At 43.5% G+C, this 20569-nt stretch overlaps 2 protein-coding genes across 3 annotated transcripts; both read right to left on the bottom strand.

The window, feature by feature from the left end:
* Positions 1 to 191: 191 nt before the first annotated feature.
* tnfsf12 (TNF superfamily member 12) lies at positions 192 to 7358 on the bottom strand. Its single transcript, XM_028429314.1, has 6 exons — positions 6627 to 7358; positions 5334 to 5415; positions 3886 to 3942; positions 3710 to 3733; positions 3485 to 3612; positions 192 to 2626 (listed from the first exon to the last, which is right to left on the bottom strand). Exons 1-6 carry the CDS (start codon positions 6798 to 6800, stop codon positions 2351 to 2353), a joined length of 741 nt encoding a protein of 246 aa, XP_028285115.1. The 5' UTR covers positions 6801 to 7358; the 3' UTR covers positions 192 to 2350.
* A 2887-nt stretch (positions 7359 to 10245) lies between these two features.
* sat2a.1 (spermidine/spermine N1-acetyltransferase family member 2a, tandem duplicate 1) lies at positions 10246 to 13456 on the bottom strand. 2 transcript variants are annotated; one of them, XM_028429316.1, is made up of 6 exons: positions 13198 to 13456; positions 12597 to 12648; positions 12349 to 12432; positions 11037 to 11138; positions 10912 to 10952; positions 10246 to 10821 (listed from the first exon to the last, which is right to left on the bottom strand). In XM_028429316.1, the coding sequence occupies exons 1-6, from the start codon at positions 13258 to 13260 to the stop codon at positions 10654 to 10656; spliced, it is 510 nt and encodes a 169-aa protein (XP_028285117.1). In that variant the 5' UTR covers positions 13261 to 13456; the 3' UTR covers positions 10246 to 10653. The 2 variants fall into 2 exon arrangements, with proteins under 2 accessions (XP_028285117.1, XP_028285116.1); XM_028429315.1 differs by lacking the exon at positions 13198 to 13456 and adding an exon at positions 12836 to 13019.
* Between the last annotated feature and the right edge of the window lie 7113 nt (positions 13457 to 20569).

Below are 20569 nucleotides of genomic sequence, written 5' to 3'. Positions count from 1 at the left end.
AGTGCACAAATTCAGTCAGATTAAATATAATTATTTAACCATCAGTTCTATAAAATGTATAATTCACCGTTTTAAGTATCAGCTGCAAATATTTCTTTGGCTTTTTATTAAAAAGTGAAAGTCTAGGTTTTTTAAAAACAACGAGGAAAGTTTATTTAACAAATATGATGAGTGAGTTGAGAAGAAATGTAAAAAAAAGAAAACAAACTTTCCGGCAATGCATACATCATCATTTTACAGACACGTTCTTCACCAGAATTCACAAGATTTTCCGAGGTGGTAATAAACTTTGACATTTAGAAAAAAAAAGGAATCGGAGCAGGGAAGTGTGTGTGTGTGTGTGTGTGTGTGTGTGTGTGTGTGTGTGTGGACAGGGCATGTTTTTCCTCAAAAGCTTTAAGCTATGTGGTTCAGGTTCAGATTCAGGAAGTGAAAATTTAGATGGCTGCTAGTGTGTGTGTGTGTGTGTGTGCAGCCTGATTGGTGCTGACAGGGAAATATGAGGTGCACAGGGATGTGGAGGTGCATTGACTGAGACGCACAGAGAGGAAAGAGGAAAGCGGTGAGGAAATCAAACAGGATGTGATGTCCACACTTTGAAAAACATGAAAAACGTTTGGCTCCAATTAAAAAAAAACACAACGATCGCTGCAGTTAAAGTGCTGAGGCGAAACCAATGTGGTCCGTCCACGAAAACTACTTATAAACAAGAGTGGGAGTGCTAAAAACCCGCGGCTAGAAATATACACTGTTTGTATTGTAGTGGGGAATATTACAGAAAGCAGCAGCGTATGAGAAAGAAATGCAGAAGTGATAAAGAAACAATTTATCTCGAATAGATCTATTATTTCTCAGGCAGAGACCCAGGGTCCAGAACTCTCTGGTTATTTTCGGAGGTTATCGAGGGCTGCTGTATAACCTGGCGCCGCTCCACTGCAAATGAATGTTGGACGGCGTCCATGTCTCTGCAGAGCCTCGGTCACACAGCTGATTTAGAGTGCACACAAACTTGCTTATATATGAGACTTTTATAAAATTTGGAGGGATGCTGCTGCAAAGTTAGCATACAAGCACCCTTATAATTAAATAACACTATGTCTCAAATCACGTATTTCCACAATTACAATTGCTGTATTGTAAATATGAAGTGTAACAGGTGGACAGATACACGCTGTAGTGGCATATCGTCTGTTAGCATTTAGCTAATGATAGCGGAATTCATCATTTGTTGTGTTTGCACTTTGCTAAGTACACAATGTGCTACGTGTTAGTGTATAAATGAGAGTCCTAGCATGCTACCATAAGCCAATTAGCTGAAAATGCTATCACAGCAGCAGTAATCCTTTATTAAAACATGCACGTATGCTAACAATTGTAAACGTGACAACTATGCTAGTGGCTCTAGCTCTACCAGTCTTGAATTATGTTTTTTTAAGGCTAACGTTAGCTATGCTAACATGCTAATGTTTTGGAGGTATAGCCTAATCTTTGTCAGGCTATGCTAACACGTACTAATACACTGTTAGTGGTCTAGCTAACAGTTTTATACTGAAATTTGAGGCTTAAAATGGGTTTAAATGTAAAGTTAACTGAATTTGTTGTAGAAATTGTATCAAAAATGTTACAAAATGAGATAAAAGTGATGTTTTTGTGTCATCCAACAAAGCAAAAAAGACAAAGCTATACTTAAAGCTGCACGTCATACAAACAATCGTTTAACCATAGAAAACCCTAGAAAAGAGAATAAATTCACATCCATGTTATTTAAAGTGTTCCCCTTCTTGCCAGCTCGTATAAAAGGTAAATAAAACACTCAGAGCGTAAAATCAGTATAAACAAAAACTGATTGGTTGGCTTCATGATATAAAATACTATGACAACTCGTGCAGGCTTGTATAGTGTCAGACGTGCCCTCGGCTGTGGAAGTGGAAGGTGCATGCACAGCTTTACAGTCAGTCTTACAAAGAGAGCATAAGCACAATTTACTGCGTGATACAAAGGCTAAGATGAACATCCAAGGAATTTTCTTTCTTTATCTACAGAACAGCTTCCATCACATCTGTTCTCTGGGCAGACGTTCATCCAGGCAGTCCGCTCGCTGTGGGTCCTGGTTTTAATCCAAAAGCTGCGTTCCAAAACAGCGCCGCAGTCCAGAGGAAAAGAAAAATTCCACAACAGCTTCCACAAATGTCAGGTTTGTCTTTAAAATGAACGTCTTTGGGAAGAAGCTGTAGCATTATGTGATGCCCCAGCTGCGTGCGACCGCTTCACCGTGTAGACAGAAGTCTTATCCGCGTAAAAAACAAGCTGAGTTTTGCAAAAGAAGACTCCGACCCAGATGAAGCCAGTTTCAGTTGACCCTGAAGATGCTGAAGACATGAGGCGAGGCGGACGGACTGCCCACGCTGTGGAGCCTGAAGGCCGAGCCTGTGATGGCCTGCAGCTCTGTGCCTTTGTCCAGCCGCAGGAGGCCGGACACCTGGCACGGCTTCAAGAAGTGGAAAGGGTGCGGCCCGGCGGAGGGGGTCGTCCCGTAGCCCTCTATGCACTGCAGCTTCTGAGGCCTCGAGCCTATGGTCACCACGTCCAGCTTCACATACTGAGACTGGTCCTCGTTGAACAACACCTGAAGAAACATGAAGGGGATGAGAGAGGTCAGCAGAGAACACCACATGATGAGTTATGATGACTTTTTTCTCTTTTTTTTCCCCTCGATTTCCTCCAGACTTATGTCAGCCTGAGAAGAAGAAGGTCTGGCTGCATGGGGGGACCTAAAACCTGAGCCTCCACCTCTCAGAGAAACACGACACACACGTCTACAGAATGTCTGCTGCGACTGAATAAACTCCAACTTTGTGGATTCACTAGTAAGTAAGAAAGACCCCGTTCACACTGGGGAAGTCAATCCGGCTAGAGCAGGATTCGAGTCGTATCTGGTTATATCCGGATAGACCTCGATCCATCTCTAGGAGGTGGATCTAACCGGATTGGCTTACATCTGGTTCAGGTCTGAACGCAAATCTGGCTAGCGTTGTGATACTTCCGATTCACGGGGACAGTGTCCGGGTCAAGTACAAAAGCCGTATGTGAACAACCGTTGAACTACGACAGCTTTGCCCCGAGTTTATTTTCAACAAGGCTACCGTGGCCTGAACAGATTCTGTATATTACGAGGCGCCACCTAGTGGTTTGGAGGACAACAAACAAGCCGGGTTAAGCTGGATTGAGCGCGAACACGCGTGTGTGATAGCCAGATTTGAAAATAGGTCTGAATGTATCCAGCTTAAAGGCGATCTGGATTCAATCCTACTCTAGCTGGATTGACTTTCTCCAGTGTGAACAGGGCCAAAGACAAGTGTGCTAAGAACCAAAACAACAAGCTAAAAGATGCTAAAACAGTCTGGAGTCAGTATATGTGAAATATTGTTCATTGTAGCTGCAGCCGAACAATACAGACGACACGGAATTTCAAAATAAAAGTCACCTGGCAGAACAGGAAGTAGACGCCTGCTTTCTCCACAGTGAAGGTGCCCAGCTCCTTGTTGTACCTCACCGCTTTAGTCATATTCAGCGTCCTCTCCTCCCAACCTTTTATCACACCGCCTTCTCCCACTGTCTCACACACACACACACACACACACATCATCATCATCTCATAGACAGGAACATTCACAGATCGTCCTCCGTCCTTCGTTTTTACGTCTCTTACCTTGCTGAGAGGAGACTTTGGTGACTGGTGGAAAGCACAGGAGTCGTTGAAAGAGAAAGAAAAGGGGAAAGTCAATTAAGGTTTTATGAGTGCGATGGTATATAGGGGTATATGATGGAGAAGACTTCTGCAGATGCTGCACGAGACGGCTGCAGGAGATCTGCCAGGCCACTTACTCTCAAAATGAGACGCCGCTTTCTTTCCGTTTCCATTCCTCCCGCGGCCCGTCCCCCCTTTTTTTTTTTTTCAGAAGACAGACAGAATATGAGTTTCAATGCAAAGAATATATACGGCCTGTGGCTATTTTTCTTTCTTTGATAAAACAATCATTTCCATCTGTATCTGTGTAATAACATGCTGTGTTAATTTGCTGCCGTTCAGACTGTGGCGCGGTCAGCAGACGGGCAGAGGATTTCCTTTCAACGTGCTTCCATATATTTCCTTAAAACTGTTATTTTCAGTCAGAAGCGTGTGCCTCCTGTGACCCCCCCCCCCCCCTCTCTCTTTGGTGGCTAATCTCAGTGCCAGCTGGTCGCAGTCATGTAGAAAATACAGACTACAGAGACGGACAGGAGAAGAGTGTGAGCATTAGGAGAAGGGCTCGGAGGCTAAATGAGAAAAATGAAGTGCTGGGAAAAAAAAAGAGGTCTTTGGCTGCTCTGTGACCCAACACTCGATTAAGAGCGGAGTGAAGCAACAGGCTACGGCCCCTCTGCTCAGATAAATACAATAAATAAAACACAACACTAAAAGGCCCGAGCTGAAGAACGGCTGCTCTTGTTACTCACTTAAGGTTTATTTTTTAACCCCGCAATCCGGCCCAGAGGGAGCGACCACAAACACAGATACAACTGTGAAATTCTTTATGTTTCAGGACGGAGTGGCCCCAAGCCTTCGTCCAGTCCCTCCTAAAATAACTCGTAGGTGGGCGACCCTGTGGACTTAGGATTTGCTATGGGCCAGCGTTAAAGGCCCCCCCCAGGCTTAAGCTGTCAGTCATGAAGAGAGAACATAACAGCAGTGTCCTGCTGGAACTCTGCACCGCTCTGTTTTTCCATTGACATCAATGGATTTCTGTACTGTTTAAGACAGAATCAGATATCAGTTACAGGAGGAAGGACAGAATGAATATCGGGGACAAAGCAGGAAAGCGTCTGACTGGTTCACCCTCGGTCAAATCCAGCGGTCCCATGACGGGTGACGCAAGCGCCCCCGCTATAAATACTGCAATGATAGGTCATCAAATATCGCTGCTTTCACAAGAAATCACGGCTGTGTCAGTCGTGTGCTCGGGATGGGGACAAAAAAAAATCAATTTGACTGCCCAAAAGCGTGCAACAAGGCCTGGCTTGCCGCGCCAGCTGGTTTTTCTGGGGCTTCGGGGCCGCTCTGGTCAGACCTGTAATTTCTGAAGCAGTCATCCAGCTGCCTACTTCTTCCTGTATCAACTTTTAGCAGCGGGTTTTTTCGCCTGTGGCCCGCAAGACCTGACCAAAGTGGCATGTGGGCCAAGACCGGGCCAGCGTTTGTGTTAAATGTTCTTCCCAAAAAAAACAACAGAGTGCACTTATATTGTGTCTGTGGTGATCGGGGAAGGCTAAAGGGCCTCTGTGTGCTGCAGTACCGTCTCTCTTCACTCGCTGCCCCACTAGCAGCTCTCTCTTCTCCAGAATGAGCTGAACAATGGCCTTCCTCTGTGTGTTGACCTGTTGAGAGAAAAACCACACCGTTAACAAATGTCCAGTTAGTTCCTTATGAGAGAAGACCACCCAAACCACAGACGGCCTCTTCCAGCCAGCCGGCCACATAAGCAGGCTCGTCTTTTCCAGCATCCTGCCCCTGCTGCCATGCTAGCTTTAGATCTACCACTTCCTCACAGACTGGTTGCGACACCTAATGCGTGTTTTCGGTGCTTTACATTCCTCACATGTCTTTAAAAAAAATGAATTTTGTCAAGCAAGCAAAGTTTGAAAATCTTTGGCTGGGGGCCCACGGAGTGACCGAAGGAGGCCTGTGTGTGGAGTAAGAGGAGAAGAAGTTGCTCAGGGTGGTGGTGTTGGTGGCGGGGGTGTTAAATTTACTGCTACTGTGGAAATGGAGGGTTGCAATTCGCTGTGCACACGCTCGCTCGCTGGCTCTCATCAGGAGCTGGCAAATGGTCAAAAGGACCGAATGGGGCCCCCCTTGGGAACGACTCCAGCATCAACACTCCACGTGTCCAACTTATAGCATGTGTGTGTGTGTCTGTGTGTGTGCAGGTTTGTCAACATGACACACAGCCAACCTGTCTTCCTGATCTAAAATCCAGCAGAAGAAGAATTTCCATCAGCTCCTTTTGGCTCCTTTTAGGCAAAAAATATCTGGCTTAGTGATGCAACATTTGCTGCAAGTGCAAAAAAAAAAAAAACTTTTCGCACTTTGCACGAAATTGCTGCACCTTTTTTTTCTCTGTAGGTTTAACTCATCCTGACCGGTGCAGCAGACGCAGGCTGCAAATGATTTACACTTGCCGCACTTTATCTTCCAGCCTCAGAGCAGTGTGTGTGTGTGTGTGTGTGTGTGTGTGTGTGTGTGTGTGTGTGTGTGTGTGTGCAGTCAGTGGGGGTATGGAGTGCTCATGCGCCAAAATAGTTGAGGCTTTCCAGTAAATTGAGATAAAACTGGAGTACAACTGGCACCAGAGTAATTAAACATGGCGGGGGGTGGACACAAACACAAAATGAGCTGCAACACCGCAAAACTTTTGTGTAATTAAAGAGAAATAGTGCGCAAAAGTGAAGGGGGGGGGTTGTCCATTTGCCCCCCGCAAAGATTCCCGTAAACTCTGCCACAAAAGAAGTTACATAACTTGACGCGTAAATATTATTGTTGCTGCAAATATGCATGCTGTTTACTGACAGAAAGTGGGGACACTGACCTGGTCGAGTCGGTCCTGCAGGATCTTGAAGGACTGAGACAGGTCCCGCGTCTGTCGCCAAGTCCACGCCGTGAACAGCGCGCTGCACGCGGCCAGAGACAGAGCCACCAGGGCCAGAGAAGCCCAGACGACCCGCAGCTTGCGCACTCGCCTCCTCTGCAGAATCCGATGCATATTTGGTGCAGGCTGCGCTGCTACTCACCGCCGCAGACCATCCGAAACCCGCCGCTTTAACTCCATTCCTGCAGAGCATGAAGTTCCTCCAAATCCATTTAAGAAAAAAAAAACGCGAGAGGTCAGCGTGAAAGTTAAAGCCCGCTGCTGCGTAGAAGCTTGGGTTTATCTGTCAGATGAGTTTTAAAGCAACGAAACATCCGCTTCTTTGTCCACGCTGAGCACCATCCTCACTGCGCGCAGGCTTCTCCAAACACAAGAACAACTGTGCGGCTGGCGCACATCAACTGTTGCATCCTTCTCCTTGTGATTCGTTGACTCAGCTCTCTTGTCTTCCCTTTAAAGCAGCGTGCTGGGGGGTCCGTCTAATAAGACAGACAGACTCAACACACACACACGAGCAGTTCACTCACTTACACACTCACACACATACTTGAAGTGAACTTTGCGCGCGCACCTCAGCGAGCTCCGGTGTGTGTGTGTGTGTGTGTGTGTGTGTGTGTGTGTGTGTGTGTGTGACACCAGCTGGCATCCGCCGTGAGAGGTGAGTGGCGAGGAAAGAGTGCGAGGCGCTCGGGAGCTTCCGCTGCCTGTCAAATCACTTCCATCATAAATATGTGTCATTCATGTGTGCGGCGGCAGTGCCGTTTGTGACCACACGGTGGCACTGCAGGCAAAGAAAAGTTCCGAACCATCAACAGGTGAGCGTCAACACACATATGTGACAATTAGGAGAAGAGGAAATCTTATTTTGATCCTGAAACATCAAGTTTAAACAGGGAAAGTCATGGAAAATAACAAAAAGTCACAGAATAGTGCAAAAAAAAATACAAATATAGAATATTATCTTCAAATATTGTTAAGTAAGTAGCAGCAGTGTCATCCTTTTAACCTTTATTCTGTTTTTACTTGCAGGTTTCTCCTTTCCTTCCATCTGTTGTCCATCTCAGCAGGCGCACGTGCAATGAAATGTGAGTACATGTTATGGAAATGATTTTTATTTTTATATATTTGTGCAGACATTTTCCCTGATTTGAATTTTGAAACAGATCTGTCACCTTCCTGCAGGTAACAACTGCAGAATTTAAATTAGGGGGGTTTACGTGTCAGGAAAAAAACCTTCACTGTCCAAACAAGAACATAACAACAACAACAGCCTGACAGTAAACAGCATGATGTGATGAATCAGTGGTAGAGCCATTTTGGATACAGCTTTAAGGTAAGTGAGGAAAACAGTCCAGATGTTTTGTGGGTCAGTTTGTGTGGAAGAGTGGCAATCCAAAGTTGGAGGCTAATGTCTGGCTGTGCACTACGAGGAGTTATTCCTCCTGAAGGGGGCGCTACATAGTGATGGAGCTTATTTTGCCATTCCTAAGTTCAGCTCTAATTTGCTGTTCCTGTAAGTTCTGTCTATTCTTCTTTATACTAACAAGCACCTCACAAACTATTGACTTAAGCTGGTATGTTGTTTGTGTACATTATCTTACAGTGTATGTACAGATAGAGGGCGGCATGGTTAGCACTGTCGCCTCACAGCAAGAAGGTTTTGCGGTTCCATTCTGTGTGTGGAGCTTCCTCCCACATTCTAAAGACGTGCTAGGTTAATTGGTGACTCTAAGTTGCCCATAGTGAGTGTGCGTGTGAATGATTGTCTGTCTGTGTGTTGCCCTGCTATGGATTGGTGACCTGTCCAGGGTGTACCCCGCCTCTCACCCGTAGTTAGCTGGGATAGGATCCACGAAGCGGATGTAGCGGTTTATGGAAGATGGATGGATGTACAGATAGCTTGAATAAAGTTACAGAGCTGTAATCTAACATGGTTTAAAGGGACAGGTGGTGTTAGTGTGACCTCTAGAGGTCACATGCATTACTGCATTAAATAGAAGAACTGACAGACGTGACGTAAAACTGATTTTATTAACATGTACACAGACAGACAGTCAACCAACCTTCTGGTGTGTGACAAGAGGAGGTCTATGATACAGCGTCTGGCTCTAACATGGCTTTGTGTGTGTGTGTTTTTCATTGATGCAGCAAATGGCAAAATTATGTTGTCAAATATTTGGCTGATGTTTGGTGACATTAACGTCAGCGGGTGGATTCAATGTGACTCGAGGGAATTCTATTTAATCCCACGAAGCCTTTAAAAACTCAGAGGATGAAGTCTGACATGTTCCTGCAGAGTTTACTTTGGATTCTCTTCTATTATTTTTCTTGTACGATGGGCACACTGAAACATACACTGTGCAACACACACAACACACATGATATAAATATCTTTATGATCCCTATTGATTTTTGGACTCATGCGCAATGACGGGACATTAAATGAGTTGGAAAATGAAAGCAAACATACATGAATTTGATGTCCCAGAGATGGGACTATAAATAAACAAACAGGGCGCATTCCTTGGAGAATTATCTTGTAAACAAAGCATGAACAAAACTGCCAATTGCAAAAGAAGGGTCAGTGGTTTTTACTTGTTTAAAGAGAAAGAAAACAACTCAGCCTGTTTTCATTCAATTTTGGAAATGAAACAAAAAACTCAAGTTTGGAAAAAAATATACAGGTTCAAAGATGTGAGCTGAGCCCCGTCCAAGATCTTTTATTCTTCAAATTCCAGCAGATGGATTGTTTTTGATTGATTCTAGGCTTCGTTGTTTCTCTAAAATCTGGCTGCACAGACGGAGGTTTTTGGGTTTTCGGGTCAACAGTTTTACCACGAGAACTCTGTGTGTGTGTGTGTGAGTGTGTGTATGTGTAAACATTGAACAAGGAAGAAAACAGTGCAACATCACCACAGTTTCACAGCACTCTTCATCTGGAAGACGAGGGCAGAGAGGACTCACTGGTCGGTTATTGTTGTTTATACTTCACAATAAATTCATATGGTTTCAGCAGTCGTACAGTTAAACGCACATCTTGGCTTTGTAATGCATATTCTACTGGATCTGTGCAAAGAAGTATCCCCACCTAAATCCCACAACATACACACACAGGTCACACTTTTTGTACTACTTTCTAATTACATCACACTGTAGGCGGGATTATCTGATGAATTTATCACTAAAATTCAACGAAAAAAACACAAAAACACAGATTTCAGTGCTTTTTAAATGTAGCCTACTATCTAAGTGTATTGCTTTGGCCCCATTCCAATACTTAAAGCTGCATCCATGACTCTTTAAAAGATCAATAACCATTTGTTAAATCCCTGCCCCCAGTTATTGTTAGGGATGTCCCGATCAGGTTTTTTTGCCCTCGAGTCCGAGTCGTTTGATTTTGAGTATCTGCCGATACCGAGTCCCGATCCGATTCTCTATAAACACACACACAGCAGCTCATCGAGGTCTCGAACCAGGACCTCTCACATCCCTACCCATACCCCTACACTACAGGACACAGGGCCACCCTGCACAGAAGGCGTTAACTTTGAGAGCCCTAATATATATCCGAGTCCTGATCGGGAGGTAATGTCTGATTCCGATCGAGTCTGAAATCACGTAATCGGGCCCGATTTCCGATCACGTGATCGGATCGGGACATCCCTAGTTATTGTCTAAAATCATCCATCCAGAAAGCTCCACAGAGCATTAGCATGTCTGGCTAACTAGCTCACGGTGAAGAGTAGCCTAATGTTAACATGTAGGTCTGAGTCTGAGTTAGCATTATGCTACTTAACAGCATTAACCTAGGAGCAGAGCTTAGCAAATGGTCAGTTATTTTGAAATCAACTTTACAATTGTCAAGCTTTGGAACGGGGCCGCTGAGATCGGAGCTCTATCCCTGCACTGTGTGGGTTGACCTCGTGTTTGCAAAGGTCATGAGGTCATGTGCCCGTGGTTGTTGGCTTTAAGGCTGGGCCAGGTGCTCCAGTGCTTCCCCCTCACAGCGCATGCAGTGGTAGCCCATGTTGGTTGTGACGTCGTAGCAGCCCTGGCTGAGGTAAAAGTCTAGAGAGGACTTGTTCCAGTTAAGGACGGTGAAGTTGACCTGGTTGCAGCCGGCAGCCAGGCCCAGCTACATAGAGACGGACGTGAATTACACTTAAAACTCAACGCACATGCATAAGACCCACTTTGTATTTTAATGCTTTGTTGTGTTACTCACTTGTGCTACTTTGCTCATAAGTGCTTTGCCGATGCCCTTCCCTGAAAAACAGGTGCCACAGATTATATATGATTTCCTGCACATTTTATTAGTAATTTAATATTATATTCATGCCGTGTCTGTACCTCTGAACTCGGGCATCACATACAAGTCCTCCATATAAACAGCTCTGCCCGACCACGAGCTGTAGGAGTAGAAGTACAGTGCGTAGCCTATCTTGGTATGGCCTGAAAGCAAAAAAAATCAGCTTGATGAATCTCTTCAGTTAGAGGGAGAGCCGGTGCACAGAGGACAGTGATGACTGTACGGAAAAAAGGCCGGCGTCATGGAAGGAGCAGCTGGGCAGCAGAGCATATGTCACTGACCTCATTACTGTATTCTGAGGAAAAGCAGCGCGTTAGCCTCGTTATGCAAGAGGTGTGTAAGGAGAGAGGCCACATGTGCACATGTGTGCCGATTATATTAGGTAACACGGCTAATGAATATGGGCTGATGAGCCAGGTGACTGTGCTACATAAAGATGCTGCTTCACATTAATATTATAGCAGTCATAATGTAGCATTTGCAGACAGATAACAGACAATATTAGCTAGTGAATATAGTATATAGTGGTGGATTTAGCTGCTAATAGGAAGTCAAAGGAGGTTGGTGGAGACTGCAAAAATGCTAAACATGAGCTGGGCTTTAATGATGCTAATTTTGCGCCAAAAAAGAGCTTTAAATGAAACAAAACAAACCGCTCAGACAGGCACAGACGGCGTTAGATAGTGAGTATAGGCCTAGTGAAATATTTAGGCCCCGTTCACACTGGAGAAAGTCATTCCAGCTAGAGTAGGATTGAGCCCAGACAGCCTTTAAGCTGGATGCGTTCAGACCTATTTTCAAATCTGGCTAGCACACAGTTGTGTCCGCACTCAATCCGGCTTCATCCAGCGTGTTTGGTCACCCCATACATGTTCAGTATCAAAGTATTGGCTGGTTATTTATTGCAGCTAGTGAATATGGTGGTGGATTTAGTTAGTAAAGAGACAGATATGTGCAATATATTACAATACAATATATATGCCGTGGCCTTGGAAATGTGGAAATTTTGAAGAAATAACAAGATCATTGTTTTCTGTTTTCAGGGTTTTTCTAGAGCTGATAGTCTCCGGATAAGGTAAAGTAACATGACCTTTTGACCTTTTTGTTCGATTGTTTTTTTTTGTGTTACGGCAGAAACAACAGAGAGCAAACAGTATTCCCATTAATCATACTGCCAGAAAACCTTTGACTGAACACATTACAGGTTATACTGGTCTTCATCTTGTTGTATATGGTGGACAATAACAATAAGTTTTGTTCTGATCTACGTACTTCTGACCCAACAGATCCCCAGAAGAAAAAGGTGATAAAGGTTTTGTTTTTTTTTGTTTTTTTTAAGTAAGAAATTCAAACCTTCTTTGGTTTTGTGCTGTTCTGGCACCTCGGCGATGATCCCGTGAAAGAACGGGTTCTTAGAGAAACCGTCTTGCTCCAAATCTGTGATTAAAGTTACAACAGAGCAACGTCAACACAGCAGACTGAAATTTGAGGGTCACATGTTGCAGAATGGTTGATGATAATAATCACTTCCAGATCATGGTCATTTGATTTTATCTTGTTATTTTATGAGTGTATGTAGGGTTTTTTTTTACAGTCAGTACCTCTCTGAGTGATTTTCACATGCTCGGCCACTTTCTCATATTCAGCCAGCTCCTGTGGAAATAAAATCATCATTATCACATCAATACATTCACATCTGTCACAGCGCAGCTCTTCCAATTATACCTCACACATCTAATCACAACAACAACAACATGTTTATGAATAGATCACTGACGTCATCACTCTCTGTCGAGTCAAGAGCGTGTGTGTCCAGAACAAGCAGTAAGACCTGTCAAACCTGCGCTCCGAGAGAGAGAAGTGACGGCGCTTTCTGTTTCTTTCTCGGGGTTGCTGACAGCAGGAACAAGTTCCTCTGCTTTCCTGGAGTAAATGTAAATATGTGACATAAGCTATAGCGCCGCGTAGGCTGCATCCGCCCCGCGCTGCTCCCCCAGCTCTGCCCTCTAGTTCCAAATATGGTCACCTCTGGCTTTAAAATGTCATGATTGCGACCAGGAAGTAGTACAATCGCGTGTTCATAATGGGTTCAATAAACCAATTGGGTGACGTCAGTCCATCTTTTATATATATATATATATATATATATATACACGGTTTATGGAGCCGCTGGACTGCACGCGCGCACGTGTCCACACTCACCATGATCATCCGGGAGATGTCCTTGCAGTCCTCCACGTTGGCTGCCCGGATCGAGAACTCCATGTCGGGGGAACGTGGTGGTGGTGGTGGTGGTGGTGGTGGTGATGCTCACAGTGCTGCGGCGCCGCTGGTAACTTGCTTGTATGTGTGCGTGTGTGTGTGGGTGTGTGTGGGTGTGTGATTAAGACCGGGAGGAAAACAGCAGCGCTAGACTACACAACGTCCCAGAAGAGGCAGACACTGAGCAGAGAGCGCCCTCCTCCAGGATGGAGGTGAGGAGGGGTTGGGGGTGTATCAGCACCTCATGTGGCCCGAAAGGTGAACTGAAACATGGCATCTCCTCTCCCAGGAGTTGTTTATTTACTACTGTTCTGAGACGTTATTGTGAGATGTTTTATTAACATACTGGAGTTCATCTGTCTCCTGCAGTGACGCAGTTCAGCCTCTAGGGGCCCCAAGGTATAAACAACACACAGTGACCACTTTATAATTCCCATCCTGGACACTACATGTGTGTTTTTGCCCAGAATAAGGCAAGTTCCTGTCTGCTGAATTTGGTTTACTTGCTAATTTGGCAAAAGACATATGTATTTAATGGTTTGCACCACTGAGATATGCAAAAAACATAATAATGTTTTTACACATGCACACTTTACTTCATAGATATTACAGGAAGCCAATTGTTTCAGTGTAAACACATTTCAAACCGTCAACATCAAGAAATGTCAACAAAGAAATAACTTTTAGAAACATTCATGGGTGCAATGACATGTTTAATGCAGTAGAAAAGTCTATATAAATGTAATTTGTAATACATATTGCAATCAAGGGAGCTCAATACAAAAACAAAAATAAAAACTAATACTCACAATACAACACAAATGTTTCCAGGGGACCCTAAAAAAGTGACAGACCTGACCTGAGATAAGATCATAATAAGCGTTGTGTAACCAGGATGTTAAAATAAAGACACACACAGCATTATGCAACATGGTCCATCATTTTTTGGGGTCCCCTCGGAAACACTACAGTGTGCCTCTGTGTTGTGTTTGTATGTCATGTTGTGTCAGCCACCTCATCTGTTGCATGTCTTTTATGCCGCCCTGCCCATCCATGCATTGATTTATATGGTCTGTAATAATTCTAACTGCCTCTAGGGGGCATTATAAGAGTGTTTTGCCTCAGAGGTTTTTTGTAGAGTCACTCAGCTGTCTATCTAAACGAAGATAATTTCACACATGTTCATTGATATTTCCGAATCCTCCTTCTCATAGGCTCAGGAGAATTTGTGTTTGTGTGTTATATTTAACTCTGTTCTCTGTGTGGGTGGGTGGGCGGAGGGTTGTGTTGCCATAAGAGTCCAACAGCTTTTTTTTTTATTTATTAAAACTAAAAAAGGGCATTTCACACTGCAGGGGTTATATTTGGATGACGCACGCCGAGGACATGTCATCAAAGTGTGAAGTCCACCGCCAGAAAAAGGGATGATCTCACAGTTTTAATCCCCGACAACTCCAGCGCCAACTTACAGGAAGTGAGATCACACACACGGAATGAGGAACACAGTACAACCAGAATGAAAGTGACAAAAATATGGACACAAAAAACTTAGAAACATCCCGTACATATATAGACTGAGTCTGAAATGACTCAAAAAGAAGTGTAAAAAAACACCTCATACATTACCTCATTCTGTCACCAGCTGCTAAATAATGAGCTTCATATCAATAAACTGACAGCCCGAGGCCTGTGAGTGATTTTACTGAACCAGATGAGCCGTGATTACAATTTCTGAGGTAGTCGTACGTGATAGTTTCTCTTTCATTGTGTGTTTTTTCTTACTTTGCAGGTCTGGATCTATGCTAGAATGTGAGGGTGACTGATTCGTTTGTGGCCTGAGGGGTGAGTTCACATACAGCTCTCCTAACATGCATGTGCAGTTTAACTCTTTGAGCATTTGAAGTGACTAACTTGGTGGCTATAACTTTAAACATTGGCACGGAGAGAGCCTGGGGGATGTCCACTGCATCACCTTCACCACAAAGGAGGCCACTGACAGGATCCTGATGTGATATTGACAAATTGACGGTTCATTGGCAGAGAACAGGGTTTTATTCTAGGAATGTGGCAATGCAGTCATCCTCAGGAAACCACAAATAAACAAGGTTCTCAAAGTCAAATCCGATCCAAGGCCGATTATGCAGTGCCATGGAGCCATGGATGAGACCTTCAACCAGAGACCAAAAGAACACTCCGAACAGTTTTGTCTCTAGAACATCGGTGAACTCTGGCCTCTGGTTTCTGGGTTTTGCTGAAAAAGTCTCACTTATTACAGCGGCTGACCTCTACAGGAGAAGATCAACAAGATTCATTAAGAGGAGAGCTACAGCCCACAAGTCCACAGTAGTGATGGCTGCTGTCCATGATTAAGGATTTGAATTCATCCAGCACCCCGCCCTGTTTACATAACACGTCTCCATCGTCACCGCAAAATGAAGAAAGAGCTTAGTGGCCTCCATTTTGACACCGACTGCTAAGGACTGCTTCTAAAGGACTTCAAACTGAATCCTGGATTTATCAATATATTGGATTGTAGAACATCTCGTTCATAGATGTGTGAAACTTGGCAACAAAATTCCAACACAAAGCAAAAGTCATTAGAAGCACCTGACGTTTTTTCCATATAATGTCAAAGCAGCAGATGTACGAAGCTTTAGTTAAAGAGAGCAGAGCAGTTTAATGATTGTCAGTGAAACCAGACAGCGTTATCCATGTGTAAAATCCGTTTCAGACTCATTGTTGTCGAATGATTCAGAAGTCAGCAGTTGTCACACTGATCATCGTCATCTTCATGTGTTGCGTTAATGCACAAGTTACAGTATAAATAGGCGACGGAGGTAGCCAGGTGCTAAAAATACATTTTGTGAGAGCTCCGTCACAGTGTATGGCTTTCTGCAGAGCACAGGGTGGGGAGGAAATGAGCAGCGAAAGGGGGGATTTTTGCTGGGCTTGGTAGAAAGTGTTCTCCTGAGGAAAAAAAAATACTAAGGCAGCCTGTGTGTCTATTAATAGCTCCAGCAGGACGGTGTGGCTCTTTAAGAACTGACTAACAGCTCCCTTTATACGACGTAAGCAGAGCATTTTTCACCAGCGGCCTCTCTGACGTCCACGAGGCGACCCTGGCATCTTTTACAGATGTATTTGAGGGCTCTCGGCTAGAAGCAGACGCATTGCAGGCTGTATTAGTCAGAATGTGAGTAAGAAAGCAAAGGGGGCCTCTCACACATCTGACAAATGCTACAAAAGCCTGAGAAAGGAAACAGCGGCTGGTGTAAATCTGACATCAGATAGTCACCTTGAAAAAAGCAACACATTTCAGACACCTCCTTGACGTCTTTCTGAAAGAAACAGGATTGTTTTACAGTAAATTCACAAACCTGATGGCATCATTCGACACTTTAACAACCACTGCAGTCAAAAAGCAAACTTTAGCTAGTGATCATGATCATTCCTGGCTCTGCCTAAAGCCTGGAGACACCAAAATCCACATCCCAGCACACCTAAAGCTCAGTTGTTATTCATTTAATTCAGAGAATATGATTTTCTTATTTTAGATAGACCCAAGCTAGTGTCTCTGACGGGAACAGTTGAAAGTAGAAGAGGGATGCACCCAACCTAGTTAGCTTAGCTATATTGTTATGCTAAGCTAACTGGCTGCTTGCCGCAGCTCCATGACAAATAAGAGAGAAAAATTCTGAATCATTTCACCTAAAAAAATTATTGTTGCAACCTGCATATGTAAAGATAAATCAAGCGATGAAACATAATGAATTCTTCCAGGCATTGGAAACAACCATAATGTAAATATCTGCTGCCCACATGTCATGTGTCTTTAAGTAAAAAATAATAGTGCATACTTTATACTTTGACTCCATTACATGTTGCAGCTGTTACCTGTACTTTCTCCTCCACTACATTTCTACAGTGTCTGTAGTTCCTTGTTCCATGTGATGAACACAGTGCTGGACTGATGTGAGGTCAGACTCTGCATGGAGGTGGTGTCAAGCTGCCAGCTGTGTTTCTATAATGAGCCTCAGTCATGATGCCGGTGCTCTGGCTCAGTGAGCTAACTAGTTAGCTACTGTCTGCTAACACAGGTCCATCCATTAATGTCTGATTAACATGAATCATAACATGAATCTACAGCAGGAACACTGACACAGTAAAAATGCTGAATGCCTGTTTGTTATCAGCAGCCTCTCTGTTCACTTGATGCCCACAGCCTGCCTCATGACACACAGACCTGTCCATAGCTGCTTCTGGACTGAACATGTAAATTAACTACGCATTGTCCCTTTTTAATTTGAAGATGATTTCTTTGATTATTTTAACCTGTTCAGATCCTTTGCAATGGAAATCAATAATATATATTCGGTGCGTGAGTACTTTTACTTTTAATACTTTAAGTACATTTAAAAGTCAGTACTTAAGACGTTTACTTAAGTGGGATTGTTGATGTAGCACTTCTACTTTTACTTGAGTATATTTTGCTGGGTAATTGTACTTTTAATTAAGTACCAAGCTTCATTGCTTCCTCCACCACTGGTCTTTGAGAGTAAAGTCATCACAGTGGTGGCCAGAAGTGACTATGATAATGGGCCACCCACACTTCAAATTACATGTAAATTGTGCTTGTCATGTCATGATGGACTCGGCTAAAATAAACCAACAGAAATCCCAGTTTTCTGGGTCAAAGTCTGGAGCAGGGTTAAGCAACACCCTCCACCTCCTCATCCTCCTAACATGGACTTTTGCATGCTCTGACATCCAGTGTAAACACAAAGTGTGTCAGGCGGTGTCCATGTGACCAAATGTGGGGTTTTTACCTGCAAGTATGTGTTGGTTAGATTTAGTAAACTGAATTGAAAAACGGAGCTAACCACAGTTTCGGGTCATGTTTTTTTAGACACATGCTTTGCACAGGACCTGACAGGAAGTGACACTGTGGGTTTAGATCAAAGTCCAGTCATCATATGCAGCATAAGGTCTGTCACGCTGACCGCTGAAGTATTATTCCAGGGTTTCATCACTTTCATTCAGAGCTGTTACACAACACTGACATTATTCACACACTCTAAATGCAGTGAAATGATGGAATTCTGTGCGCCAACTTCAGAAGGTCAGTTAGGAAAATGACATCTTTGTGCGTCATTAAAACAAACCGGTGTGCTGCTGGGTTCATTTTAACCCTTTCACTACTATAATTATAACAGTTCTCCTTTTTTTTGACAGATGAAATATAACTTTCAAAAGCTGGCACACATTTGTTATTATGTTATAAATGCTCAGAACAGTGTGTAATAATGTAAAAAAACGGATTTGAATTTTCATCAAATTTCTCTTTATGAACAACTATAAATGTGCAGCAACAAGACTAGACAAGACAACAAGAGATTACAAAAATTCAACATCAACTCTCCTACGCTCTACAGAACTCCTGCCCCTGGCACACATGCGATGTGGTCATTACCGTAATGAATGTAATAGCGATCAAAAGAGCTGTTTCTTAGCTTTCAGAATCCATACAAATTTTTTCAATATGCAATGCATATGCAAACATAACCAGAGCTACGGTAGTTTGAACAGCGCATGTCAATTTCTGTCGCCGGCGACAGCTCTGTGTTAGGAGGGTTAAAGAATTAATGAAGATAAACCTGGTTTTATGTTGTTTTAATGATTTTATAATCATCTGTAATGTTCTTAATATACCCATAAATAAAGAAAAAGACGCCACTGCTAGAACCTTTACATCCAGATTTATATTGTGTAACAAATACTTGGTAAACCAGATGTTTTCAGTCTTTATGCTAAGCTAAGCTAACCGTCTCAAGACAAATGATTGATCTTCTCACTTATATGACCTGGATTACAGTTCATATTGTTAGGCTAGTTTTCTCTGCCTTGTGTCAGTACAGTCACAAATAAGGACAGCTCATTCAGGCCAGTACAGGAAGCTGCTTCCTCTTCCTGTTTAGTCTAGATTCTGATTGGTCCCTGAGTTCCACACACAAAATAACAGTCAACACCACATTCATCAATTTCTACAAAAAGGGCCCCAAAATAAGGTATAAATACAGTCAAAACATACGAGGAAGGCTAAAACTTTCCACCCTGCTTCCTTTACACTCTATATGTTGCATTTTCCTGTCAAAATAAGAGCCCTCCATAATTAGTAACTGCGGCACATTGCATGAACACAAAGCGCAGGGAAAGTATTGTGATAAGACCCATTCAGGCGACTCTTTATTCTGCTTATTGTGAATGCATCCCTCTGAGAATTAAAAAAAAGAAAGAAGCCTCCTTGTATTTTTTCTGGTGCGTTACATAACAGGTTAATGTTCCCTTTGGTATAAAGTTACATGTTGCACAAAAATTATGAAATCAAGCATCATGTTTTAAAAAATTCCCCGTCTTCTCCCTTCTGGTCTGCTAATGCTAAACTTAACTGCAACTAAGGTGGGGAGGGGGAGAAAAGGAAATTATCTCACCAGCCTCACTGACGCAACCCTCAAGCAAAGATAACTGGATGAGAAAAAAAAACGTAGACGTCGTGTCATTCCTGCTGCTCCACACGGGCCCATTAACAGGCCTTATTAGGACATGTGTGTGTGTGAGTGTGTGTGTGTTGAAGCAGCCTGCTGGCAGATGTTGCTTTTTGTTTTCTGTTTAACCACCGCCAGACAGTCTGAGTCATGTGATTCCCTGGACCGGAGTCGGGTCACTTGGTCACCATCGGACGCTGGCCGAATAGGACGTTCAGTAGAAAATTAAACAATAGTGCTGCAGGTATACAGTTTCGGGAAGAGATAAACAGACAGAGATTTCCTGGAAGGGGAAAAAAAAAAGCTCCATGCCAGTCCGGTTAATCCCTGCTGGATGAGGCGCTTACTGCTGCACAGGGTGTGCTTTTGTTAACCTATTGGCCGACATCAAATCTGTGCTATCAGTCTGGGATGAATTACCTAACAATAAATAATATTATTTACGAGCCCCTTTCTACTCCGCTGATTGCATCTCAGCTTCCCTTTCTGAGTCCAGGTGTGTGTCTGTGTGAACATTTCTCGTCACACTTTTAGCCTCACAGGCAGGACGAAGCTGAGGTCAAACAAAAAAAAACAGTTTGTAGGCAACAGCAACTGTAAACGCACAAATGCTTTAGGATGTAAAACTCTCACAACTTAGCATTAGGGCTAAGCTTTTACAACCGTTGACATGCAGAGCAGCCATCTTGGTTTTTGAGCAAGGGGAGCTACATTGGTGTGGAGTTACATGCTAATAACGGCATGCTAACAAGCCACACCCCCTCCAAAAG

The sequence above is a fragment of the Parambassis ranga genome, chromosome 18, assembly GCF_900634625.1.
Source record: "Parambassis ranga chromosome 18, fParRan2.1, whole genome shotgun sequence".
Lineage (NCBI taxonomy): Eukaryota > Metazoa > Chordata > Actinopteri > Ambassidae > Parambassis > Parambassis ranga.
Note: the sequence above shows the minus strand (reverse complement) of the source record. Positions and strands in the feature narration are given on the sequence as shown.